The sequence below is a fragment of the Melanerpes formicivorus genome, unplaced genomic scaffold, assembly GCF_026170545.1.
Source record: "Melanerpes formicivorus ecotype bairdi unplaced genomic scaffold, bMelFor1.0.p_v2 SCAF_6, whole genome shotgun sequence".
Taxonomy (NCBI): domain Eukaryota; kingdom Metazoa; phylum Chordata; class Aves; order Piciformes; family Picidae; genus Melanerpes; species Melanerpes formicivorus.
In genome coordinates this window covers 15,576,870-15,604,064 of record NW_027142358.1, presented here as the reverse complement: position 1 = coordinate 15,604,064, position 27,195 = coordinate 15,576,870, and the positions used below count along the sequence as shown (strand labels likewise).

The following is a 27,195-nucleotide window of genomic DNA, read 5'->3' as shown; positions in this document are numbered from 1 at the left end:
TGCCAGCGTTCCTTAATTTTGAACTTCATCACACTGCGGCTCCTAGAGAAACTTTGTAAGCGGTGTTTTGTAAGAAACAAGGAAGGCTGATAGGCAACTGACCCTTCTGAGCTCTTAGTTGGACAGCAAAATGTTCCTTTCAGAGGCATGATGTATTCAGTGAAGTTTGGTAGCGTGCTGTTTCATAGAGGGACGGGGGCTTGCTACCTCCTGTTGAAGTACAAGTCACTTCCTCAGTTTGATGTTGTGGTGGTTATCACTGTAGACGGTCATGGTGGGTTGGCCCTGGGTGGCAACTAAGCTGCTACCTGGTTTTTCACTCGCTTTTTCACAGTAGGGTAGTGGAGAGAATCAGAAGGGCAAAAGTGAGAAAAAACCTTATCGGATGAGATAAAGAAAACAAAACAACCAAAAACAGTTGTGCAAAGGCAGTCACCCAGTGCAGCAATTTAGTATCAGATGCAGTGGCTGCTAGAATTGATGTGATTGTGCTGCACCTTACCTTCTGTTTGTTCACAAAGAGAATTCCCTTCTCTAGAAGCCCCTACTGTAACTCACACAGGGAATCTGCTCAGGCTTGCTCAGGCCATGTGAATTTTACTGTAGGGGTTGATCCTGTTAAGCAATTGTAGCCACAGCTCCCTCAGTTGTTTCTTGAACAAGAAGACACAGTGGTTATAAGAAGATCACAACTATCAGCCCTGTTTATGATTTTGATGAGTGTTAATGGAACAAGGTTTGAGGACTGAAGGAGAAAATAGAATATGAAAAGGAAAATGAAAAGAGGCTGTGAGGAAAGCATGTCATTTCTAAATGAATGCTCTGTGCAGAGGAATTGAATCTTTTCATAGCTGAAAATGGATCTTAAATCTGATGCCTTAGCTTGTTTCAGCTTCTGTAATGAAATAGAGTTTTCCTAATACCCTCTGACCTGAATTTCTCCCTGCTTTATGGGTGCTATTCCTTGACGTACAAACCTGTATTTTCTCAAGTCAGCATTTGATGATGGATGTCAAAATACAGGTCATGTATTATGCATATAGCATTACCGATTTAAGGTGTTTACTTGTCAAGTTGAAGAAATTCAGAAATGTCACATTCACTGAATCTGCACAGCTGTCACTTGTAGTTTTTCATACCTTTAAATGAAAGTTCTGATAAAGCAGGTTACTTTTCCTGCACTTTTTTTTCCCTTTTTTTCTCTTCTGGAGAGAAAAAGTAGAGCTTATGTATGCAATTTACATTGTGGGTTGGGAATGGGAATATGTCCTTAAGGTGTATGATGCCTTGTAACCCAAACATAGGCACACAAAATCCTCACGTACTCATTTCACTAATAATAGTCCAACATTTTTATTTTTAAAAAAGATAATATGTAGAGCTGTCTGAGTTAAGTGTGGGCAAGGAAATTAAATTAAAATAGCATATATTTCTCACATCTTTCAAGACCAAAATCTATTAAGGCATGAGTCTGTTTCTCATTCAAGGAGAAAACAAAATCCCTTTAACATGCTTCCTCCATTTCAGACTGAATGCACTATGTGTGCAGTGTGCAATTACAGAGCTCCTGACAGCCTGTGTCTAACAGAAATGCCACATTTACTTCAATCTTCTGACACCATCATAGGAAGACAAATATTTGAAGGGTTAGAGAGAGGTGGCTACAAATAGCTTTTGATGGAGAGTGTGTGTGTGCCTCTGTGTGTGTGCACATTGCAGCAGAGGGAGGGCAAGAAGGACTTACAGTTAGACACAGTTATGCAACTCTCTACTATTTGCTTTTAGCTAGTAGGGAATTGCCAGTGTGCTCTTACCATCTGAAGAACCTGGTTCATTAAATGATTTTTAGGGAGTGCATCCTGAAATGGAAAGGGAAAAGCCTTAAGAAAAAGGGTGCATGGGAACAAGATTAGTTTTCTCTGCTCTCAGTGAGTGTAAAGACTCTTGTAATTCTGCAGAGGACCAAACTGCCCTGACACTTCAACTGCTCAAGATGTCTACAGGTACTTGAGGCTTTTATAATGTACTGCCACCAAAGCCATGTCTTGCCTTTCCTATAGCATAACACAATGCAAAACTTATACATCAGATCCTGCTTCAGAAGTAGAAGTGACACTAATACCCACCTGTCCTAAAACAGCATTCCTTCCCTTTGGTGTCTCACTTCAATTTTTCTGCTGGTATGAGAGTGTCAGACTTATGTCTAACTCGTGAAGTTGTGCCTGAAGGAGCCATGTTAGATTCAGTTTGTGGCTCTGAGAAATCCTAGGTTCTGCCATGCAGAAGTAAGCATTCAAAGCACCAATATGACTGTCAGTCACAGGGCCAAACTGTGACTGCAAACTGATACCAGTTGGGAATGCAACTCACTGTCACCATTCCAGTCTTGCTGAATTAGTTGCAGCACAACGAACAGTATTAAATCACCCATATTTCTGATTCTCCCTAAGATTACCGCTTAGGTTTTCTATGCACTGGTAATATTAAGCAGAATTGCTTTACTGTCTGAGGTTTGTCTGTGGTGATGTTTTTGTCTTGCAAGCCTGCTGAAGATAACCACATCCACTTCCTCTAAGGAATTTCTTCAGAGATTTTTTTCATTCCTTTTTTACTTATCCTGTTCTTAGAAGCCTCATGTTGTAGCTAGCTTTCATGCTGTAATCAGAAGGAAATTCATACTAGTACCTTCTGGAGGGCTAAGTCTCTTTTCTCAGTGATTGTGGATTTATTACCTATATAGGCTGTATTTGATATAGACAAAAGATGAGGAGAAATTAACTGATTATCAAATAAAATTTTAAATGTAAAAAAAACTTATATCCCATTATATCAAGTAGTTCAGACCTAATTTTCCTTGTTTAGGGACAATTGAAGAGTGATGATATTTATCACTGTGAAAAACCATAAATCCCTCAAACTATATAAACCCAATACCACATGTTTACAACTACAGTTTAGTTCAGAGATTTTGTGGTTTGTAAATTAGTCCCCATACTGAAACGGGGCAGGGAATGTAGATAATGTCATGTCTTCTGAATTCAGTAGTGGATGAATGTATCAATGAATTTAATGCAGTGAGAGATTCTACACTGCGAGAAGATAATGAAGTTACATCAGGAACTAATTTGGCTGTGATTAATTTATAATCAGTATATGGAAAATTTGGAATTAGTTCAGGCCAATAGTAACAGAGGATCAAAAGTCTTTCACCGGATGTCAGGTGTGACATCAAAGAATTTGGGCATAATGTGACAAAAAATGAATGTTTTCTCAAAAATGTGTGTTTGAAAGTTAGCTTGGCTCAATCCTGTTTCCTAGCAGACAAACATTTGCTTCAAATTGCTACCTTGGCATTGGTCTACAGGAAACCCTAAAGTCAAATTCTGGCTTCACCATCACTTCTGCAATAATAACATTAAATGAACATTCCAATGCTTTCTGCAGCTTTAATGAACAAAGGAGATGGAATGCATTAGCCTCCCCTAGTGTGAATTTCCAGTCCCACTGTGGCACTGGCTTCTGTAGAACTGCCTGTTTTTCAGTACTTAAACTCCAAAAGGCTTTGCCTGGGTATTTTTTTATTTAAACAACAACAAAACAAGAAACTAACCAAAACAAAACAAAGCCCCAAAGATTAAAAACTACTCGGTGTTGAGGGATCCATTTCAAACTGTGTAGTGAATCAGGCTGAAAACACAAGTATTTTTTTTAGAGGCAAACCATGCTGCTCTCTAGATCTTTTTCCCTTTGAGTACCTGCCAATATGTTTCCTCTCCCACCTTTGTTTCCTTTACCTCCCCAAAGGTATAAAACTCTTTCTAGTTTCTTTTCAAATGTTCCTCTTATTTACCATTTGAAAACCTGCAACTTTTTCCTTCCATCCTGTCTTTGTCTTCTGTTAGAACATGTCCTTCCATCCCAGTATTCCTGTAATTGTAATCCTCATCAAAGTGCATATTATGAATGGTACATCTGAAAACAATGAAAAAACCCAAGACTTTGTGTGGGTTGTATTGCTCCTGAAATATGATTGGAAATTTTTAAATCCTGCATGTTGATCAAACCTAAAACCTGCTAGTGGAAGCAATTTGTTCCTCCTGGTTGTACTACTGTTTACAAGCAATGCTCCTTGAAATGTTGATTGAGGTTTAATGAAAGAAATTTGTTTCTGGATTATTTTAAATGTGAATTGGGCAAAATTACATCTCTCTTAACACAGAAGTCTCTGTTTATATTTAAGTAAGCATTGCTCTTTCCATTTTATATGTTTTGATGCTATCTAGGATAACAAAATAAATATCAATTTCTCCATTAGCAACCAAATACTTCTACAGTAGAAATGACCCATGTGTTTGTGAAGGATTATGCTTCTAGGAAATAATTGTTTAAAATTAAGTCAATTATTTTTTATTTATTTTTTTAACTGTATATTTTTAGAAAGAATAATAGAGATGGGGAATTCCCTGTTGGTGGGGATTATTTTTTTTCCCTATATTATTTGTCCTATATAAACTTTGTTTTGTTCTCTCTTTCAGGCTTCACACCCCCGGGGATGGATAGGTCATCTCCAGACAACAGCCCGGTCCATGGCTTGTTACGTCAACCTTCCATTACAACAGGAGCCAACATCCCTATTATAACAGAGCTAGGTAAGGAAAACTAACATTTATCCTTTCATGTGCATTCCCACTTCCCTTGTTATTGAATCTCAGGAAAATTACTTACACTGCTATGTTTTCTCTTCTGATAACTGTTTTGAATTACTCTTTCTACAGAAAGATGTTGTTACTACACTTTACAGTGTTACAAACACTTTATTTGAATAACTGAAATATATTTCTTTCACTGGGTTTTCTATATTGTCTTAAGTAAACACTCTATCAGACAGGATACTTTTTACACAGTGTAACCAATAAGCAGGGTACTTTGGGCTAAAGTTAGAAAAGGGAAAAAAATCCACAGTAAGAATGAGCAGACATTTCCTGTGCATTTAATCAATAGTAAGAGGCCATTTGTTTATTTCTTCATGGTCCAGAACTGTTTAATCATGTGTAACCAAACTCTGTATAATAGTATGAAACATTTCACTCCTGAGAATACAATGATGGTAGGTAACCAGGCTCTGATTTCCACTCTAGCTGTGGGTATTTATGTTGTCAAGTGGTGTGATGTGAAGTGCAGAAGCTGTTCTGCTTTTTCATGGCAAAGACAAACTTGATTTGTGGTCCTTTGTCCTTTTATTTTCTTTCTCAGTTTTATTTTTTAGAGCCTTACCTGTCTTTTTCCCTTACTTTATTCTTTTCTGTACTTTCTTTTCCCCCTAAATACTTTACTTATTAGCTAAGCCTGGCAAACTTCTGCCTTTGGTTTCAATCAGTCAGGAAAAAAACAGTGGAACCCACATTCTAATGATAACTGAACTGGGTAAGAAGTTCCTTTTTCCTTCACATCACTGTCTTATTTTCTGTTGTTGTTCTTACTGTCATCATCTTTTCCTTTATTTATCTGGCTGTATCAGAGGTGCTACCCTCATGGCACTGCTTTGAATGTGTTTTATTTGTGGTTCTGGTTGGAATTGACTGTCTTGTTCTGGGCTTTCTTAATGATTTTTTTATTCACGCAGCATCAGTAAACCTTTGATCACACTCGCCTGACCTGCCAGCTGATTTCATAGCACCTTCTCACCAATTCATTTTCTTTGGCCTGGCTCCCCACCTCCTGGGCCCTCACTTCCCCCTACCAATGTTTCTCTCCTTTTCTCTCTCTCTTTCTTTCCTTTTTTTTTTCTTTTTGTTATTTCAGCCTGTTGTCAGTTTGGTGGACATGCCTTAGCAGTTCTCACAGGAAGTCCAAGGAGGAGTAAAAGATTGCAGAACCTTCCACACCCCAGCATCATACTTTCTCTTAAGCTATTTTTTTGGTTATTTAAAAAATAGGCCTTTTCTCAGAAGCTCAGGTTTTCAAGTTGTAGAAAAATAACTGAGAGCCCTCACCAGATTTTGTGAGCAGTGTTTGAGGAGCATTTCCTATGGCACAGCACCTCATGTTCAAGCCTACCTCACCTAGTCCAGAGAACTTCTGTAGAAATCCCAATGTGCTAACATGTATCAGGAAGATAAAGACATTGAGGATAAAACCACACTTGCAGAATTTACATTAAATTAGTAGTACCTTGAAAACTGACACCAAACACAGCTAGCAAGCTGGTGTCAGTCAGGTATTACTCTACCAGATGTAAGTGGAAAATGAATGCTGCTGTCAATAGTGCCTACTCCCAACTAGCAAATTAAACAAAGACACAAGCTCTTCAAAAAGTACATTTTGAAATTATATACCAGGCTTTCAAATAAACTTTACTCAAAAATCTGGAGAATAAATTGATACCCATTGTGCAAAGAAAGGAGTATTGTGGATACTGATTTTTACTAGATTGAAATTCTTTTGACTCCTTGGCCAGAACACTTCTCCCTTTACAATGTTGAGGTAGGACCTTTTTTTTGTGGTTACATTAGAGAGTAAGAAAGAAGGAATTTTAAATCCTACTTCAGCTCAGATCCTGACTGGATGATCTCGGCCATGTACTGGCTCAACAGGGCTCCAAATGAAGGATAACAATTTTTAACGCTTTTAGACAGCTAGTGTGAGGCTTTATCTGTAGTTACTCATGCTGTAAAGTAAGCATGGCAAGCAGATTGGAAAAGGAGTGGATGGAAAATTAAACTATACATGGAGGAAGATCAGAATAGCAGACAACAATTTCTGGTCAAAGAAGTTCTGAGTCAAAACTTGATCAAGTTCACAGCAGCTCTCATGTTTTCAGAGATCACTGGTTGGCTTACAAGACAAATTCACACGGGAATCAGGACAAAATCAATGTATGCAGTTTCAAATACTGGAAAAGTTTCTAGTTTCCCTTTTTCATGGGAACTGAAATTAATTTGTGATTTAGTAAGTTAAAGAGTATATTGATGGCATAGCTAAACAGTCTGCTTTCATGCCTGAGGATAACTAATATGGAAATGAAATATTTAATGAGATATGATCCACTTGATATACTGATCTCAAGAAGACACCTATTTTCAGTGGAATGAGATGGAGGCAGAGAGCTTAACTGTGGCAATGAAATGCCAGAGAAAATCTAAATGACAAATATTGCTTTATTTGGACTTTTTCTTTAAAGTAGCCTGATATGGATTCTTTATCACACTGGCTCATATAGAATTTGTGGCTAAGGAAGTGAAGTTATGGAGACAAATATTTGACCAAAAGGCAGTGCTACAAGAAAATAGCTGGAGTATTGCTCCTTCATTCAGATAAATGCATGCTAAAGGAACAGTTTATCCTCTTTTCAGCTGTAAGTGCATTAACACCACTCCAGTAAGGATCACAGCAGCACATCTAACAGATGCCTGTGGGCTATATCAGAGTTTTATGGACAGCCTTTATTTTACAACAACATTCTGACTTGGTATCTTGTGATAACATTTCACTGTACATGCATACAGCCTTAGTCTCTGTATCTGACCAATGCCAAGATTGTGTCAGTTTATAAAAGACCATCATGTATCTCATTCTGAGTGCAGGCAGCTGGTGCCATGAAGTTACTTTTACAGCAGAGTGATAGTCACCTCTCAAGAGCAAGAGTCACCTCTTACAAACAATATCATGATCAACTGATTTTTTAATGCATATTTTCACATCCATCTTGATTTCATTTTCAGTGCCGTCCAAGACACGAGTCTGTGTTTCCAGACATATGCCTTTTCTTTTTCTTTCTAACTGTGTAACGTGTACGGTCACACGTTGATGACCCAGAAGCACCTTATGATTTTATTATTATTTATTATTTTCAGTAAATGATTCAAATGTTCAGTTCTTGGACCAAGATGACGATGATGATCCAGATACAGAATTGTACCTCACGCAGCCCTTTGCATGTGGAACTGCATTTGCTGTCAGTGTGCTGGACTCTCTCATGAGCGCAGTAAGCAAATGAAACCTTTTTAATTCCTTTCTGTTAGACTTACTGTGAAAGTGTATGAAAGCATGGACCCCTTTCCATAGATAGTCAGGAGAAGACACTTACCTCTTAGCATCAAAAGAATTTCAGAGCCTAAACTAGGTAATTTTTCAGTTTTACACAGGGCCTTAATAACTGAGATATCTAGTACTGTCAGAGGTCCACAATTTTAAAAGCAGTCTGATGTCAGGCTTTAAGGATCATATTTTCCACAAGATGTTGTATCTACCTCCTGAAACCCAGACCCAAATTTAGTGTGTTGATCCCTATGCTCACCATTCGAGTCAGCATAAACTGTGTTTTCAGCTTTTAATTGCCTATAGCCATGAACAATGCTCAAAGTATGAGAGCTGAGGGACAGTGATAGAACTATGCGAATATCATTATGTGAACTCTACTTGTGTGAAGAGAGGCTATAATCTCCTTTTCACGTGAGTTGTGTTGTGAGTCAAATCATACGTATATGCTAGGAACTACAGATGGTGGCCTTTGGTTAAGTCTACATTAGGGTTTTTGGTTTACAGCCATAGTGAGGTTTTGAAGCAAACGCCTCGGTCGTACTGCTTTTCATTTTTCCTTGCTTCATATTGTGTAGGTTTGCAGACCAGTCTTTCTCTGTATGAGCTGGACTTCTTTCTTAAGCTCTGCTAGATATAGCAAGGACATAATCCTCTTAAAATCTGAGTACAGTCTTTCTGAGCTCCTCACAGAATAAATTTTCATAGTGCTGGCTCTGATTCTGGTACAAATGGATTTCCTTAATGGAGCCAAGTCTGACCTTCACCTAAATTCAGAATTAAAGTTTTTGCATTTAATAGATGTTCACAACAATCTTTATTATTTAATATTTTACTTGTATTTAATATTTATATATCTGTATTTCATACTTTCATTCCCTATGATTCTCCTTATTTGTTCAATCCATAGATGCATAATATCAGTCTACACTGGTAAAATTTTATTCTAATGCACCTTAGGGCTTCACAATAAACTAAATTTTTATATTTTTTAAATTATTTTTTACTGTATTTTGCATATGACAAATTCAGAAAGCATAACAAGCACACTTAAACTCTACCATCTGTAGTAAAAATCTCTGTATATAAAATATTTAACATTTTCACATTATTAATGGAAGTAATTTAACATGAAAGTTTGAAACTGTTGTACTAGAAGCTGTTTATCTACTCACATAATTATTTAAATCAATGACCCCAAATGAATCATTCAGGAGGGTACTTCCAGAATCTTGGAAAAAGCAGGGTTAATTTTTCCAGTTGCCCCTGGCAGTGCCACAAAAAGGAGAGCGAAATGTTGTAGACACCATTGTGGTTTTGTGCAAAAGTATGTCATGTAAATAGCAGTGACGCTATAAGAAATGTGCAGGACATGGCTGTTCAGAAAATTTTACTGGGAGCTCATCATATAATCTTCACAATATTTTTAGTTATTGCTAGCTTTTATTAACTTGTAGTTTTTGACAACATGCCTCTCCATTTCTGCAATTTCTTTCTCCAACAGTCTTTTTTTCAAACATTTTCACATCTAAGTGGTCATATTACATGTCATGGACAGTGCAGCCCGAAGCCAGAGAAGTAGATGTGATAACAAGAGTAGAAAATTCTAACTTAGAAAAAGTACTAATCAAAATGACAAGCCAAGGATTCAGTCAGTTAGAATTCTTCACCATCCTGTCTTTTCTTTCACCACTTTGCTGATTGGTGGCAGTGTTATTTTCTCTTTTATTCCTCAAAGGCCTAGTAAAGAGTTGGATAAGTACAATTCTTCCTGATGTAGTAATATGTGTGAGATGGTTTCCCTCACTATCCCTATTATCATGGAAAGAATGTATCCTCCTCTCATTTTTTCTCCAAGGAAAAGAGTATTTCTCACACAAACTAATCTACTCACACTATATTTTCTCATTTTTTAACTAGGGTATACTTAGTTTTAGGGATAAGCTTCTCTTTATTCTGCCTAAATTCAAGCCAATACTAACAAAGTCTACCCAACAGCCTAACTAAACTGTGGTATCGGCAGTCAGGCTTTAATCCTAGGAATTGCACAGGAATATTGTGTAAGAAGGAAATAATTCACACTGTGCTGGCCAGTGCCAGCTCACTTTGAGACAAGGATATGCTCCATTATTGATTCCACTTAATGATTATGGAGGGTTTATTTTTATTTTCTAATTTTTTTAGAAAAATCCAAATTTATGTTGTCTGTTAATATGTCTAGAATGAAAATTCCTTATATGATCTCCAATACAAAGGTACAATATATGAATTGCTTAATTAAGAATTACTCTTTTCTCACAGTAGCAGGGTTTTGTAGTAAAATAGATATAAGAAAGATCAGAAAGTAGAATAATATCCATGCAAGCAGTATTTTTTCTGATAGTTGGAAAAGACTTCTAAGATCATCAAGGCCAAGACCACATAGGAGCATCAAACCATGTCACAAATTGCAATGTCCACATATTTCATGGATCACCTCCAGGGATGGGGACTCCACCTCCTCCCTGGGCAACCTTTTCCAATGCCTGACCACTCCTGCAGGAAACAAATTCTTTCCTGATACCAAATCTAAATAGACAAAGAGGTGCAAAATATTTACTTAAATATTTGGCTATTGAATAATAGTAACTGAGCAGTATTAAAAAGTGTTAAATTATTATTTCTCTTCTATCATTTTGTTAATATATAAGTAATGAACTGACCCCTACTCATGAATCATTGATTAGAAAATGTGTTGTTCTCTCTTATTCAAATCTGAATGCTGAAAATCATTACATTCTACTTGTTTAGCATTGTTTCCTATAAGAAATAGGAAATTAGATATTTTAAATTTGCAATTGTCTGTTATTTTCTTATTTGAGAGATAAAAGGGCTTAATGAAGTTTAATTTTTAAAATGCCTTCTACAGGTTATCTACACATCATTTATTCTCTGCAGTAAAGGCAAAATGTTCCATAACACTATGATTCAGTGTAGTAGTTTGAAGATTATTTCTCAGAAGACAATAACGAGATCAAAACCTGTACTGTCTTTCTGATGAGTTGGTAGCAGTGGTCTCTGCAGTCTTTGGTTACTCTGTGTGAAAGCTGTAGTCATGGTTAATGTTTGAAGTGTGGGAGTTTTGTAAAAATACTATTTTCACCTATAAAATGGATTTCTTATGAGAAGGAAATTTTTGCTTTTCCAAGTCTAGTTGAGATAGTTGTTCCAGAAAATTCTGTGCATGCAAAGAAACCATTTGTATTGATGCGTAGGTCTGAACAGTTGGTCTGAGAGCCAAAGCTTCTCTGTTTCTTATTGTGGTCCTTAAGCTAGCAGAACCATAGAGGTTCTGGCAGGTTGGCATCCCTTCCATACATGCTGTTGACAATAAACTTGATATATGATCAGTGTGGTGCTATTAGAGAAAAGGATCTTCAGAACCAAGTAATACCATTCAAAATTTCATAATCCCAGAATTTATTTCCTTGTGCTACAATTTCAGGTCTTTATTTTTGTTCTGTAATACTAAATTTTACTTTTATTCATATAAATGAAAGCACAGAATGGAAGACAATAACTAAACCAGTTAAAAATAACTTTTAAGTATATCCTTTACTCAGGAGTTTTCCTTCAGAGTTTCCTTCGCAGTCTGATTTATACAGAAAAGAAACTTCTAATCTATGATCCAAACAGTTTGAAACATAAGACTAATTTTGTGCAAGTCTCTTCAGGAGAGTAGCAAGTAGCATCTTATAACTGGAAGTCTCCCAGATTTCTTTGAAATTTGAGTAATAATTTGAGAATCAATAGATTTTTAAAATGTGAAATGTTATTTATTTTCTGAGGTTGATTCTGTCTCAAAGACCCTTTTTTGATGGGTGTATGTTGCTGATGTTAGCTCACTCATTTCTCAGGTCTGCATATATGTTATTCATTCAACAGAATTTTTCCAACTGAAAAAGGAAAGCAAATTAAAAATTTGTTTGATAGCAATGTTAGAAAGCTGCATGCAGTGGAGGCGGTGTCTTCTTGAAAGAAATCCATAACAAACCACTAGCAAACACAGGAAAATGGCAGATACGACAATTTTAGAGTAACTATAAATGAAAGGTGAAGTGCTATTAAAGGAATGTTATTTGAAAATGTGCTAATTTTCGGTTAAATTTTCTGTAAAAGACCAATTAGTTTAAAAGGCTTGACAGCAATAACTGCAAAACATAAGCACTCTGGTAATTATATTTTAAGAAATGATTGAGCAAATGGGAAAGCATCCCCAACACATTTGAAAGAGCTGCATTACAATTCTGGAGAATAGGCTAGGTGGCACTGCTACCTCAGCTATCTATGTCAGAATGTTCTTGCAGTTTGCCCCGTTTCAGTGTCTATGATACATTTCTTTTTGTGTGTGTTTATACTACACCTGTTTCATATTATGATTCTGGAATTAAAGTCAATTATAGTGATGTCGTATGGATGTCCAGTGTGGGGTTCAGTTAATAGCAGCAGTAAACAAGTATTTCTTCAGCTGCAGTTTTATAGTCAACAAAAGGGATTCACTACCATCACTGCAAAGTGTCTTGTTACTTTAAGTACAGCAGCACCTTTCCAAAGATATTCTGTACATTGGTTTCTTATAAGCACTGGCATATCCAGGCCATGTACCCTCCCACAGAGCAAGTAGAAGATCATTCTCAAATTAATTTCAGTGTATTATTATTCCAAAGGAAATGGATATCAGCTAGTTCAACTCTTCAGTGTCCCCCTGTTCCAAACTAGCTAGAGATAATGGGGAAGAGTTGATTTTTGTGACAATCAAAAGCATGGACAGGCGGGATTTTCCTGGGGAGTATTAAATATATTAGTACAAGAGGAAGCAGACGCATTTAGCAGGAGGTGACAACTTGCAGCTTCCTATTCACTCATCCTTTATTGCTTATGGTTGGGCATTTTCTGATCATTTGCAATGCCAGAGCCTGAAACTTGGAATCTTTTTACCCATTGATGACAAAAACCCAGACCCCATAATTGGGCTGCACTCATCCATCTGATTAAATGGTGACATCCACATCAGTCATGGTGTGAAGCCCAGATGAAGCCATTGTTCCAAGATAAATGTTGCCTCCTTTGCTAATAAGCGTATTCACTTTGCCTTAACATTTGTCTAGCAGTGGGAGGCCTTTCTCCAGTGACAGCATTCTGTTCCGTCAACCAATAGACCTGCTTCTTTTCTCATTTTCATCAGTTTCATTATAGAGTATGGCTCCCAGAGTTACTCCTGGTTGGCACGTGATAGAAGTCAGAATTTGGCCCATTATGTCTTAATTGCATTGGGGCTGGGAGGAGTTGTGTATGTGCACATATTCTATTTTATTTTATGTTAATTTGTATTAGTGAATTTGTGACTTGATACATTAATTTCCTACTAGTATCATTTCTCAGTTTAGTAGGAGATCTGTAGCAAAATGAATCATATGGACACAGTATAATTTCTTAGTGGATCATGCTCTACTGAGTTAAAAGTGAATTTACTATAAGGGGTAATTGTGCACTTGCACAGTACAAAATTCAGAGTGTATCTGTTTAAGTCTAGATTTCTGGCTACAGTTGCTGTAATTTGAATTACAAAGTAAAGAAAGTGCTGGAAGCCAGTGAAAATATGGCCTAATGATACCTCCTAAAGAGCAATAAAATTATTAGTACAGTTTTAGACTTTTGCCTCTTTAATAACTGCAAACCACCATTCTGTGAAACCAGGCTATTCTGCATGAACCAGCATTCAACAGTCCTGGAGCAGGTAGACATTTACCATAGTTGGCCTCATTGTAAACCAGACTCATAAAATTATAAGATTTGCTTTTGTTTCATGTTTCTCAATATAATTTACAGTTGTAAAACTGAGAATAGCATTTTTGCATAATACTAAGTGTCATTACTTAGAGCAGAAAAAGAAATAAAAAATACTAAATAAAAGAGTAGGGAAGGCATAAGAAAAGATACTGTTGCAGAAGATGGTATGGTTTTGTCAGGCTATGTGCTTAGTGTGTCATGTAGAATATGTTTAAGTACATTTTTACTGATGGGCTTTTCCACCTTCTACAATTGCAGTGTCTCACTCCAAGATCTGTCAGAATTTGGCTTTATATCTATGCAACTGATGTCAAGTAACATTGCTGCCTAACTGCAGGAGCAATTGTCTTAATTGTTTTAGTTCTGCATGGTATATAGTATACAATGGCAAAAGCTAAGAGAAGAGGCTAAACTTGATGCCAGTTTCTTTATTTTGAGTACTTCAGTGTTGGGAAAAGTATAACACAGTGGGAAGAGTTGCCAAAGAGGGTAACTCTGATTCTCACCTCAGGAACATCAAGGAAGAAGTAACTGAATAAACAATCACATCTCAATGTCTTCTCCCACTCACCACAGCAAGTCCAATTAAACATCATGTAGTCACTCCAGGCTTATACTTCTGAAAGAAGTCACATTGATTTTTCTATATATTAAGAAAGGTTTGAGTGTTACACTCGAATTATAATTGAATATGTAAGAGCTGTTTTGACATAAGCTGTTGTTTTGGAATAACTGAATCTTCCTGAACTCCTGCTAATATCAGACATCTCTTTACAGTGCAACTTTTATTTAAAATACATAGCCTTATCCAGGCTAATTTAAAATAATTGGAGTTGATGAGATGCAAGCATTTGCTTCAGGGCATGTAAAACAATAACAATATGTTCCTCTCATTTTAATTTGGTCAACAGGTGAATTGTGTTTATGCCTGTGTTAATAAGCAGAGAATCTTGAAGTTAGGAAACTTCCACCATAACAGTGAAAAATGTTGCCATGTAGAGTTCATTTTCTCATGTTTTATTGTTTGTCTCAAGTGAACAGTAAAGTGTCATTATAAACAGAAAGAATATCAAAGTAATATTGATAAGAAGCTGATGATGCTTTTTGATCTCGAGATAAAATATTTCAACTTGTACCTCAATTTAACCAGGTATTAAATGCAATTACATTATATGCATAGAGCAACTAACTTCATTTAAAAGTTGTGGTTTAAAATTATCTTTGGACTACACATGCTGTTTGAGAATTCAGTATTCATATTTAATTGTTTGGATTACAGACATTTGTTCCTAGTCCCAAGTTCAAGAGAAGTCATAGATGTAGTGATGGAGTCCACAAATAGAGCAATGTCAATCCTGTTCTCTGCAGCGAGCTCTTTTTCTTCTCGTACATCCCCCACACTTGAAAGCTTTGGAAAACACAGATATTAGTGGCGTTTTAAGTGATGGTGCCCCTTTTTTTTGCTTCAACATTATTTTTTGTCCAGTACATTACATTGCAGATATTTAACTGAGTATCTCCGAACTATACCAGTATACTTGTAAGTGAACTTGAAAGTCATTCGTCTGGCATTAAATTAATATTTAAAGTACCCATTGTTTGCCTGACAGATCAGCAGTGCTACAGACACTGGCAAAATGTCAGTATGAAGTAAATCTTCTCTAATAAACCACACTTACCCTATACCCTAGAGTTTTTTAAAAGGACCACCAGGATCCCAAACTCATCATACATTTATCTGGAATGAACTCAAGATGTTTAATTGATACATGCTTATGTCTGAACACTGTCAAGTCTCGTAATAAGATGTTTAGTACAATACATTGGTTAGACTGCTAGAGTCCAGCCACAGTAATAAGTAATGACATTTGCAGCACAAAGGCAGCTCCCCAACGAATTGGTGACAAGAGTAAAAAGGCAATCTAGCCTGTGTAAGCTTTAAATGTGGTCTGAATTTTACAATTACATGTCCTAAAGCCCATTATTAGACATGAAGACAATGAGAAGGAAAGCAGTCATTGCATCACTACTAACACCAATTATAGGAAACATAAATCATTCAAATTTTTGTACTTTAATAAAAAGCAGTCTAAATCGGTGTTTAAAAGGAAAGATCTGGTATAGGAGCCTAATGGGATAGAAGAAAATAGAGTAATTGGAGGCTGCTGTCTTTTCACTTTCTATATAAAATTATTTGAAGAGACAGCCAAGAACTTTAAACAGTGGAAACACAGAAAAGTTGTAATTTGGATGTCTTCAGTTGTGACTCTAATGGTGTTTGCTTAAAGAGCTCTCTTTTATTTCTGCAGACATATTTCAATGACAATATCCTCACACTGATACGGACATTGGTAACAGGAGGAGCCACACCAGAGCTGGAAGCACTGATTGCTGAGGAAAATGCATTGAGAGGAGGTTACAGTACGCCCCAGACACTTGCAAACAGGGACAGGTGTCGAGTTGCTCAGTTGGCTTTGTATGATGGGCCATTTGCAGACCTAGGGGTAAGCATGAAGAAAATGTAGGACCAAGGCTGGTCTACACTTACTTGCTTTCTCTCATACAGAATTAAAATCTACTTAATTGCTGTAAAATTTTTATTATTTAATTTAATAGAGCTTTTGATTCATTTCATAGTTCACAGCACAGGCTGCCAGGTTTGTCAGGTTTACTCTTATACTATTTAGGAAGCTACATGACTTCCCAGACTCCTTGTCTGGATATTTCATACAGAAAAATCCTGTGTCACATCTTAGTTGTCAGCTAAAGAGTTGGATGAGCTGACTTGGATGATATAACCATTGTGACAATAGTCCAATGTAAAAAACGAGCAATGCCTTTACCTTTGGTGGGTTTTTTATTCTTTCCATGGAGCTTCCAGTTCTTGCTTAAAATATGTTTACTGTCTTGAAAACAAAGCTGATAGGTTTTCTGCTGTTTCTGGATAAACTAAAATTGTTTTGCAGTCCTAATTTTCTGACATTTTGAGTACACTATCCTGAGTGAAATAAACCAAAACAAAACAAAATGAACTGAACAACCAAACAGAAAACCCCAACCCCATAATTTCATGGTCTCCAAAATAATGATTGCTTTTCATAGTTGCTTTTTTGAAATAAAACATTCAGATTATTCATCTCTTTGCGTAAAAGATTCTAATTCATGACACACAAAAGACTATCAATACGTAGTCCTTTTTGTCCAGGCTCATACTGAAAATCTTTTTCCCCAACGCTGTGTTTACAGAAAAAATAATGGAAAAACAATATGTACTTTTCTCTTTTGGTTTTTTCCCCTCTCCTTTCTTATCCTAGGATGGAGGTTGTTATGGAGATCTATTTTGTAAAGCCCTGAAAACATACAATATGCTCTGCTTTGGAATTTATCGATTAAGGGATGCACATCTAACTACTCCTAGCCAATGCACTAAACGGTAAGTCCAGTCTTTCAGAATATCTCTGCTTCACTGTTCTTCAGTCTTCTCAATGAGGAACATCCCAAAGCCTGTAGTAAATATAAAAAAATAACTTCTTCCATTTTTTACAAACTTTGCCACCAAAGCTTCATGATGACTCTACAGCTGAGTTTAAATAATAAGCTGACTGTCATAGCACAAATTTTCAGCAAATATAAATCAAAAATTTGCAAAGTTAATTTTCAGAACATGCCTTTATCTTGTTTGATTTTTGATCTTCCATGGTTTGCATATAAGAAAAGAACTTCAGTCTGCTTATATTAATCAGCTTTACGTTACTGGATAATAATTTAGAATATAGTAGCTAGTCTTTCTTATTCCCAATGCTCAAAAAAATACTTCAGTAAGTGGAAGCCCCTCTTGGTATGCTACGTTTTTTCTTCACTATCACTAATGCTGACCTCAGTGCTTTTAATAGAGCAGACAGGTTTCAACCTTTGCAAACTGAAGGCCATTTAGCAGCTTACTTGAAATGTGTCTGAATTAAGTGCCTACTAGAAATGCGCACGCAGACCCATAGAGAACTATCACAAAACTATCATCTGTTACTGTCTTTTTCTGTACAAATAGCAGCATTATTGAATGAACATGGCAATCAGCAACTCTGCAGCCCACCAAAGTGGTTTCTTCTGTAAGGATTTGAACAAGTTGAGTAAAAAAACCCGCCTATTTTCAGTTTAGATTTACACCATACTTGCTATAATTGTGATTATATGTTGAATTAGTAAAAGACTTATGTTCCTGAGGTAGATAAGCCAGATTTCTTATGAGCAGTGAATAGTTTGAAAAAAAGTTGTGAGCTTCATGATCAATTTTTACTTGATTCTTGCCAGTTCAAGAATGTGCCTATTGCCTTGCTCAAATATGTCTTTCACATGCATGAGAAAATTTATCAGCAGGTTCTATAATCCATCCTACCCTGAAAGTGGGCTAGTTGAAGGTGAAGATTCAGGACATTTGTATTGACTGTTTAATTCAGGCCTGGGAAGTGTACTTACCAATGCTGGATTCTTGCAGATTTCTCTTTAAATATGTGCTTTGAGGCCAGGAATGTACATAAATAAAATGAACCCCACTGCAAATTTGCTAGTATATTTTCCTTATTTTATATACAATCATAATACAAACAAATAATTATGTTACTTGCTCTATTGAGTATAGTATTTGCTAAGTATATAGTAAATATATATTTAAATATAACTGCGCCTAAAATCCCCCTCTCCCTGCTTTTCTGCCATTCTTCTAAATAACGTTGCTGGCAGGTAGTTACTTGGTTTTGTCAATCTGTTTGCTAGAGTCATTGCAATATGATGCACCTAGATAAAGGATGGTGATTTGTGTTGTGTCTGTGAAAAATTGTGACATGATTCACTTGAGGAACATCCTACTTAGACAGTTTGTCTCTTGCAACAGAAGACATACAAAAAGTGATTATCTGATACAAGAAGGTCCTAAATCATAATGAATATTATGGAGCTAAAACTAGTCACACACTGAAGGAAACAGAAATGCAAAAACATGGGTACATGTTTGTGATATAACCATGGACTAATTTTTGGTTTTTTTAGTACAAACCTAAACATACTTTCTTTTTCTTTCTTTCTGTCTAGTTACGTTATCACAAACCCACCATATGAATTTGAGCTTGTGCCGACAGACTTGATCTTCTGTTTGATGCAATTTGACCACAACGCTGGCCAGTCCCGGGCCAGTCTTTCTCATTCCTCCCATTCCTCCTATTCTTCCAGCAAAAAGAGCTCATCAGTTCACTCCATCCCATCAACAGCAAACCGACCGAACCGCACCAAGACCAGGGATTCCCGGGAAAAACAGAAGTATGTGCAGGAAGATAGACTTTGATGTGTGTACCTGCTCCCACTGTGTGTGAAACTTGCATTCACCACCCATTCTCCCCAGTTAATGTTTCCAGCAGTAATGTTACCTGTTTTCCCATGGAGTGCTCCCTTTTTGTACACATATTTTGCATATGTATGACAGTGTGCATGTGATTGTCATTTTTATTTCACCACCATAAAACCCTTAAGCACAACAGCAACAAAGCAGACGGACCAAAAGTTATTTGTGATGCTAAGGGAGAAAGAAAAATTCTAAACCCATAGGCACACTGAAAACATAAATAACTCACTGCAGTTACTCTACATATCAGAAAAATAGAGTATATTTAACATGAACACTTGCTCCTGATGTCAGAGCTACACAAAAGAAATTTTAGTGCAGAAGCATTGATGTATTTTGCAGTAGGTTTTTTTTATATTCATATTTACAGGCATTGCTACTTTTATTTGAAGCTTATAAAACTAACCCATTTTTTTTTAAATCATTTAAAAAAACCCTACTGATTTTTCACTCTCAAAGTTTATATTTTATAGGGCTTACACTCTTTGTATAGATTATTGCTACGCACCTGCTTTATACCAAAGAAATGTCAGGGACTTTTCTGCTTGTTTAAGGACTTTCTCTAAAATATTAGCCTTTTGGAGATAGTGTCTTTTCCCTTTAACACTGAAACTGTCTAGGTATGAAGCTGTAAAACTCCAGTGGTTTAATTTGTTTAGAAAGAGTCTAATTGCATATTAAATTATTATTCTGTCTATTTATACTGCCACATGAATAGCTATATTTTCTTTCACTTTTGACATTTGGGATAAAAAGCCATATGTATCATAAATATTGGATGTAAGTCATTAAAAACTGCCTTCCTGGGACTTTCACATCTTTAAAAGGTGAATTAGTCACCTTATGTACAGAATAAATAATGTTCAGAAAAGAGCAAGCATTTTCTTATGCTTAAGTATCAGCTCTCAAGGGACTTTGTTCCTTTCCCCAGATGGCAGTTTAACTTTCCAAGTTAGAGTGGTGGTATAAATCATCCAACAACGGTCCTAATACACAAAGATCCTCCAGGAACCCTGCTCCACGTTCTAGCTGTTTCTTTTCAACATGTGTATACCAGGAATACAGGGGAAGACAACTGAGTGCCTTTAAAGTCTCTCCCATTTGGGAAGAAAAGGTGCTGTGCCCTAGACAGCTAATGAGCACAACAAGCAGAAATCTTCACTGTGCTGAGGCATCATGTTCTAGGCAGTTGTCAGAGTTTAGTTTTTGCAGTTTCTCACCAATGACACATATAGCCAAACAAAAACTGTGGCAGGGAATTAAATGAAGTGATGGAAAGGAACCTATCCTAGGTAGCCATAGAAATTATACTTCCAGCTATTTTTTAAATTACCAACCTTTTGAAATACAGAACTAGTTCTAGGTCATCTGAAGAGTTTCCCAGGATAGGGAGGCCAGAAGCACGTACCACCTTTCCTGGATGTCCATCAAGAAAGCAGACAGAAAATAACTATTTGGATAGGGGAGTGATTAGCACTGTAACTGCCAACCCAGACAAGGTGCTTTTATGGTTAGTGTTGTTTTCTACCTTCCCCTTCCCCAAGCATGATAATTTTGAAGATTTGCTTGCTGTGTGAATTGACAATGAAGCCAAGCACTTTTACTGACAAAACCTGGAACCATGTAAGTGGGCTACAGAGAATACCACTGTGCAGTGTTATGCATAGTGATTGGAATACATTATATATGTGCGTGTACATTCAAATGCAGTTGTAAGTCCTATCAGTGAAATACACTGCAAATTATGGATGCTGCCCAGCAAATGAGTCTATTACGGTTGCTCTTCATCGTAAAGACAAATTCATGTATTTCTTTTTTGCAAAGAAAGTTATTGTGTTTTGCCCCAAGAACATTTATTACTACAAGGATGTGCCAGTTAAAGTGCTCAACAGGAAATATGACAGTTTAAAAGCATTGTAAAACTTACATAGCTTACTTCTTTTTCTAAAGTGCAACAAGGATGAATAGAATGGGCCAAGGTATGACAATTAATGGTTCTGCATGACCTAGCAACTGCTGTGGGTTTCCTTCTATAACTTTGTCCTTGTGAAAAGTTGTGAAATTAAAAAAAAAAATTAGTTACAAACTTTATTCAGTTATTGGTTTGTTTGGTTGGTTGGTTGTTTTGTTGGTTTTCTTTTGCCTTTATTCCCCCTCCAAACCAGAAGTAAAACTGGCTGCTGCTGCTGCTGTTGCTCAACCTTCTTTTATTTTTTTTATCCTCTCATCTGCTTGCCTTTCTAATTGCACGTGTCCTTTTGTAAACACTCAGGTTCCTGCTCAATGAAGATGCCTACCCTGGTGCAGACATTACTTTTAATTTCACATTCCACATTCCTCCCTTTCCCTCCCTACTCCCCTGTCCTCTGTGTATGTTCACGAGCATCTTTTTATGTTGGAAATACTGGCTGAAGATAGTCAAGAGGAGTTAAGCATTTTGGAAGAATGTTAATGGCTTTGACACCAAAATGCTTTTCCATTAATGTTTTATCTGTTTTCCATTTGGCAGAGGAAGGAAGGGTGCTAATATAAAGCACACTTGTCATGTATGACACAATGATTTTATAAAAAAAGAAATAGTAGTATTTGTATAACTCTGCATCTCAAATAGGAAAAAAATAGCATATATAAGAGAAGCAACTTGTTTACTTTGTGAACATAAGAGAAATATTTAATACGGATGCAAATCTGAACTCTTCAAATCATATTGAAGTCTGTTTCTCCTCTGCCTTCTTCCCTAAGGTCGGGATTCTTAAAGTTTTGACTTCTTTTAGTTATATCATGTGCAATTTTCACTACTAACTATAGTGAACTGGTCAAATATGTATATATATATATATGATATGTATATACTAATGAAATTGGCACATTCATCATTACAAGGAGAGCAATGTTTACATTAACTATGGTATCTTCTCAGATTTTTTCCTATATTCAAAAGTAACAGGAAACGTCTTTTTTATTCAGAAACTTACCCCAAGTCAAACATTCTTAGTAACTAGCCTGAGTAGTTCTTTTTAAAGTAGAAAAGCAGCACCAATGTCAAGAGATGATATTTCAGAGCCTTAAATGGAGGACGGGCCACTTACATCACTCTCATCACGGTTTCAAGAATGGAAACTAGGTTCTTAGTAACTTTGTTGATCTTAGTGTTGACGTAAAACCATATCTGAGAGATCTACAGGTTCTTGGAGTGGGTGCCCACTGGCCTAACCACCAGTTAATTTCCTATTGTCAAAAGTAAGAATTTTGCCAGTGTAAAAAAAAAAATCAAAAATCACCAAGAGCAAGTCTGGAATAGCGATTTTGTCCCAAAACTTCAGTTGCCTTGGAGCAAAATAAAGACTTTCACAGAAAGTAAGAATCACTTCTTCTCTGTCTCCCTGAAAATTACTTATTGCCTGTTATATGTGAAATATTCAACTGCCAAGCAAAGAATTGCTGAGCAGATGGGTGGAGAAAATTTGATTGCATTTTCTTATACAGGAAGAAATTACACAGGATAATTTTCACCTTAATCGTAAACAAGCTTCCTACATATACACACACACACACATACATACAGGCTTATCTGAAACTATGTCACTAAATTAAACAAAAAAAAATGTTTAAAACAACTGTAAAATAATCTGGGGTTGTGGTGAGAATACAGATTTGGTAAATCTGTGCCATATTTAGCTAGTACTTTCTTTGTTTCTGGTCAGAGGGTATTTAACAGTGACATATTCAAATACGGTTACTGCATCCAGAATTAATGACAGAAATTTTAAAGCACCAGAACAATAAACCTGTTCGAGAGAATTTATAGTTTTACATAAGATGAAGAAATCTGTATTTTGATATTTTACTTTAGATCTTTATTTTTTTTTTTTATGCTGCAGGAAGCAGTCATATACAAGATCTTATTTATTTATTTGTAATAAAAGCACAAAGCCTTTATAGCTGTCATAGATGTACTGGGATGCTGCTAGCCCATTGCAAGCACAGGTGTTTGAGAGGAAAGTAAATGTTTCCTGCTTTCTACTATGTGAAGTTACTTGGCTGTTCCCACATCTCCCAGGTTATGCTGTCAAAAACAAACCCATCAAATAGCATAGGAAGACCAGGAACTCTCTTGAGCAGCTCTTAAAAAATAAAAAGAAAGTTATGCTTCTTCTCACTAAAACATATCAACACACATGGTAAGGCTCAATGTGCATATGCCAAAAGGGATGGAAACAGACCGAACATGACAGAGAACTGAAATAAAAATGTTGGCAACTATAACACTGTGAAGACATTAAACAAACTACTTACGCTTTCCTTTAAATCACCTAGAAAGTGTTTTTTTTTAAGATACATATAAATCTGTGCTAAGACTTTGGAAGACATATCAAAGTTAGATTGTGAGCATAAAAAAAAAGATGGAAAATTGTGTAAGGAAATTAAGGACATTTAGTAACTGGCAGCACAATGTCTTAGGGGCTGAGAGAAAAGATGAGAAGCATCATGCTCACATTTCAAAGGTAAGTAGAGAGGTCCAAGAACTTTCACAGGAGCTATGTCATTGTGTGCTCAAAGACAATAACAACAGCAGAAAAGTAACAGGAAAACTGTCGAGTCCAAGCATTTGCTGCTAGAGATGATAATGCCTGGATCAAGGTTTCAATACTGGCAAAAATTAATGTAAACATTTCTGTATTTATTACTTGCCAGCTAAAGGCAAAGAGATACTTGATGACTTCCTTTTAGTGATCAGCTCTGTAGATGTGAGCATTATTGTAAAGATTAACACATAGATAATTGCCTTGTTTTGAAAATCATAGAATCATAGGATTGTTTCAGTTGGAAAAGATCTTTAAGAGCATAATTTCAGGGAATGCAGGGAGCTGGAAGTGCTTTACACCAGCTGCTGAGAAGAGTGCAGTTAATCCTTAGCACTCAAGCAGCTCTCCTTTGTCTTGCTATTTACACCAAGTTCTGTTTGTAAAGAAAGTTTGTGCACTAGATGTTAGAAGGTAGAGATAAAAGTTCAAGGTGCTTAGCTTGCCTCAAAATCATTTTAAACACAGACCATTAGAAAACCGTTAGTTTGAAATTGTTTATGTGATCTTGCAAGGCTTTTAAAACATGATAGCCATCACACTTTACACCTCTCTGAAAGGTTGGTTTAATTGTAGATCACATAAAATTGGTTTCCACAAATGCATAATGGTTCATGTGTCACACTTGAACTAAATGGGTTTTTAAATGGAGCTGAAATTATTTTGATGTGTACACATTCTGAGATATTTTTTTTTTCCTACAACCTTTCTTAAACCAGCCCCCATCAGGAACCATTCCCTTAAAGTCTCATTAATAATTCAGATGTTCTGATGACTTTAAAAGATCTATGGAACTGAGGCTTTTTTTTTTTTTTAAACTGCTTGACAAAAAGATAAATGAATGTGGAAAGAAGTGGTAGGAGTGTGGCAAGCTGTAGATCATCTCTGAACAGATTGTAACTTTATCATTCTGTCAGGAAGAATAATTTAAAGCACTTAATCAGTTAGCTTCAGTGTGCAGGATGTAACATTATGAATTCCTATCGTCCAATCTGTTCAAATCAAAGGGAACTTAATTATAATAGGTAAGAGAGAGCAAGAGAGATGGGAGAATGAACATTGTTCAGACTCAGGGAACTTTAAGTGGGCAAGGAACTATTGGCTCTGATCACAACTGAGTAGGGTATTTTAGAAAGAAGTAAAATGCATATCAGAAGAGGACAAGAAAAACAAAATAGTTCTGCTTAGCTTTGGGAATAAGCCCCTAATGAATAAGACAATTCCTTTTTGGTTTCAATTTACGTTTTTTAAAAGTATAAACATAGGCAACGTATCTGGAAAAAAAAATAAAGGATTAAATCTACAAGAATTTGAGGTTTGTTGTTGGGGAGTGGGAGTGTTGCATGTAGATGCTTAAAAGTCATATCTAGTGTAAAAGTTTGAATTTCATATTCATGAAAGTGAGAAATCCAGTAATTCTGGAAATCAGTCCACTTCTTTAGAGGCCCTAACTTCAAAGCTAGTTACTTATTTGTATGCATTCATGCCCAGATATTTGTCCTTCCTTCTTCCTGGTTTTCCAGGTTCTAGTCTTCACCTCTGTTACAAACAAAGAGGGATAAGGCAAGAAATTAATAAAAATACAAATTACTGAGCTTTTGTGCTCAGCACATGGGTTTCCAAGATGGAGTTTGCTTTGCTTATATGTATTTATTTATTTTAAATGAGTATGCCATCCACTCCTGCCCTGATTCCAGCCCAGATACAGCAATGCTTCAGTGGTAAGCAAAATGGCAGCTTGCATTATGCAAGTGAGATGCTAAAGCTTCTTAAGTGTTTTGAGTTTCCCACTAGAATGAGAAATAGTGCACACACATAAGAGCAGCAGCACTGATGTGCTCCAGTCTCAGAATCCCATCCTCAGAACCATTTGTGTCCACTGCACTCATCTCTGAAATCTGGGGGAAGAAGGGAACAGGGGTCCCTGTTCACAAATACTTGTCAAAGTACAAGCACCTAATTTCTATAACCTACTCTTAAGACCAGGAGATTCTAAGTCTTAGAGTGAAGTTGTACACCTGTAATTAAGAAATGCAACAGAAATTGCTTTCTAAGGGGCTTAAGAAAATTATTTTGCCTTTTGTTTTTCTCTTTTGTGAATTTTAAGTTTTTGTCAAGATCTGTGTATGAACAATGCAATATAGTGGTTACAAACAAGCAGCTAGGGAGTGACTGCAATGCTGTAGCTTCTTAGCATCCTCACACATTCTCACACTAGTCCCAACAATCCTTAGATCAGTCCCATAAAATTCTTCCTATGATCACAGAAACAGTCACTGGCCAAAGATACACAAGGAACACCTTCCCCAGCCCATGCTTGCTTTGACTTGCTGTCACATATCACTACCAGTTCATTCAGGGCCTGAACAGCTTCGACAGTCGTCAGTATCAGGTGTGTTCCATGCCCCTTCCCAAACTGGAGAATTCAGCAGAGCCAAGTTGCTAAGTAGCAATATAATGGCCATCCCATGCAGGAGTAGGATTATTGGTGGGACTTGGTGATACTGAGGGTCTTTTCCAACCTGAATGTTTCTGTGATTCTGTGACTAGCCATCTGGTAGCATGAATGCAAGCTGTATTGATTTTAGCACCAGATGTGGGACGTTCTGCATGATTTCTGAGCCAGCAGTAGCTACCACCCTGAGGATGAAATGGCTCAGAGAAGCCTCTGACTCTTTAGGTACTTCTCTGTGTATGGACTCGTGATCTTTTCTGCATTACCTTTATTTCATCTGCTCTTCCTGGCTTCTTAGTTTAGCCTTTTATTTATGTAATTTTTTAATAAATGAATCAGAAGGTATTCACCTGATCATGAAATAAAAAACCAAAAGGCTCTTATATGATCAACAAGCAAGCTAGCATATTGACAGTTTTCTTCAGCTTCTACTATTGAATCTTCAAACACGTCATCCTCCTTCCATGAGAATTATTTGCATAGGTATTAATCTAATGCACTGTACTGCTAGTAATTAGTCAGTGTCACCTTCTATTGATTGCCTTTTCTCTATACACTTTACTCACTGTTCCCACCTTTTTTATTATTTATTTTTCCTGGTGTTTATGTATAATGTGCTTCACTAATTAAAACTCTCATTTTCCCTTCTTATTCTGTCTCTACCCGTTTTGCTCCTTAGCAGAAAAGAAATGGTTTACAGATGAGCCGGATAATGCCTATCCCAGAAACATTCAAATCAAGCCTATGAGCACTCACATGGCCAATCAGATCAATCAATATAAATCGACAAGCAGCTTGATACCACCAATCAGAGAAGTTGAAGATGAATGTTGACTCCTTCGAGGCCAGAATTATTTTTTTAAATCCTGACAAACTTCATGAATGGTGATGTGACATTT

The 27,195-nt window shown here is 36.4% G+C and overlaps 1 protein-coding gene across 20 annotated transcripts in view; it reads left to right on the top strand.

The window, feature by feature from the left end:
- Positions 1–27,090, top strand: part of KCNMA1 (potassium calcium-activated channel subfamily M alpha 1) — a 410,890-nt gene extending 383,800 nt beyond the window's left edge. For 8 of the 20 annotated variants that reach the window (XM_068139891.1, XM_068139883.1, XM_068139889.1 and 5 more), the window contains 6 exons: positions 4,536–4,649; positions 7,854–7,984; positions 16,176–16,370; positions 17,181–17,299; positions 18,952–19,176; positions 21,209–22,108. In XM_068139891.1, the coding sequence (XP_067995992.1) occupies positions 4,536–4,649; positions 7,854–7,984; positions 16,176–16,370; positions 17,181–17,299; positions 18,952–19,176; positions 21,209–21,263 (839 nt within the window). In that variant the 3' untranslated portion in view covers positions 21,264–22,108. Of the gene's footprint in view, positions 1–4,535; positions 4,650–5,340; positions 5,579–7,853; positions 7,985–16,175; positions 16,371–17,180; positions 17,300–18,951; positions 22,109–26,975 lie in introns of those variants that run through there. The other 12 variants (XM_068139897.1, XM_068139896.1, XM_068139886.1 and 9 more) reach the window with 6 other exon arrangements.
- The last annotated feature ends 105 nt before the right edge of the window (positions 27,091–27,195 follow it).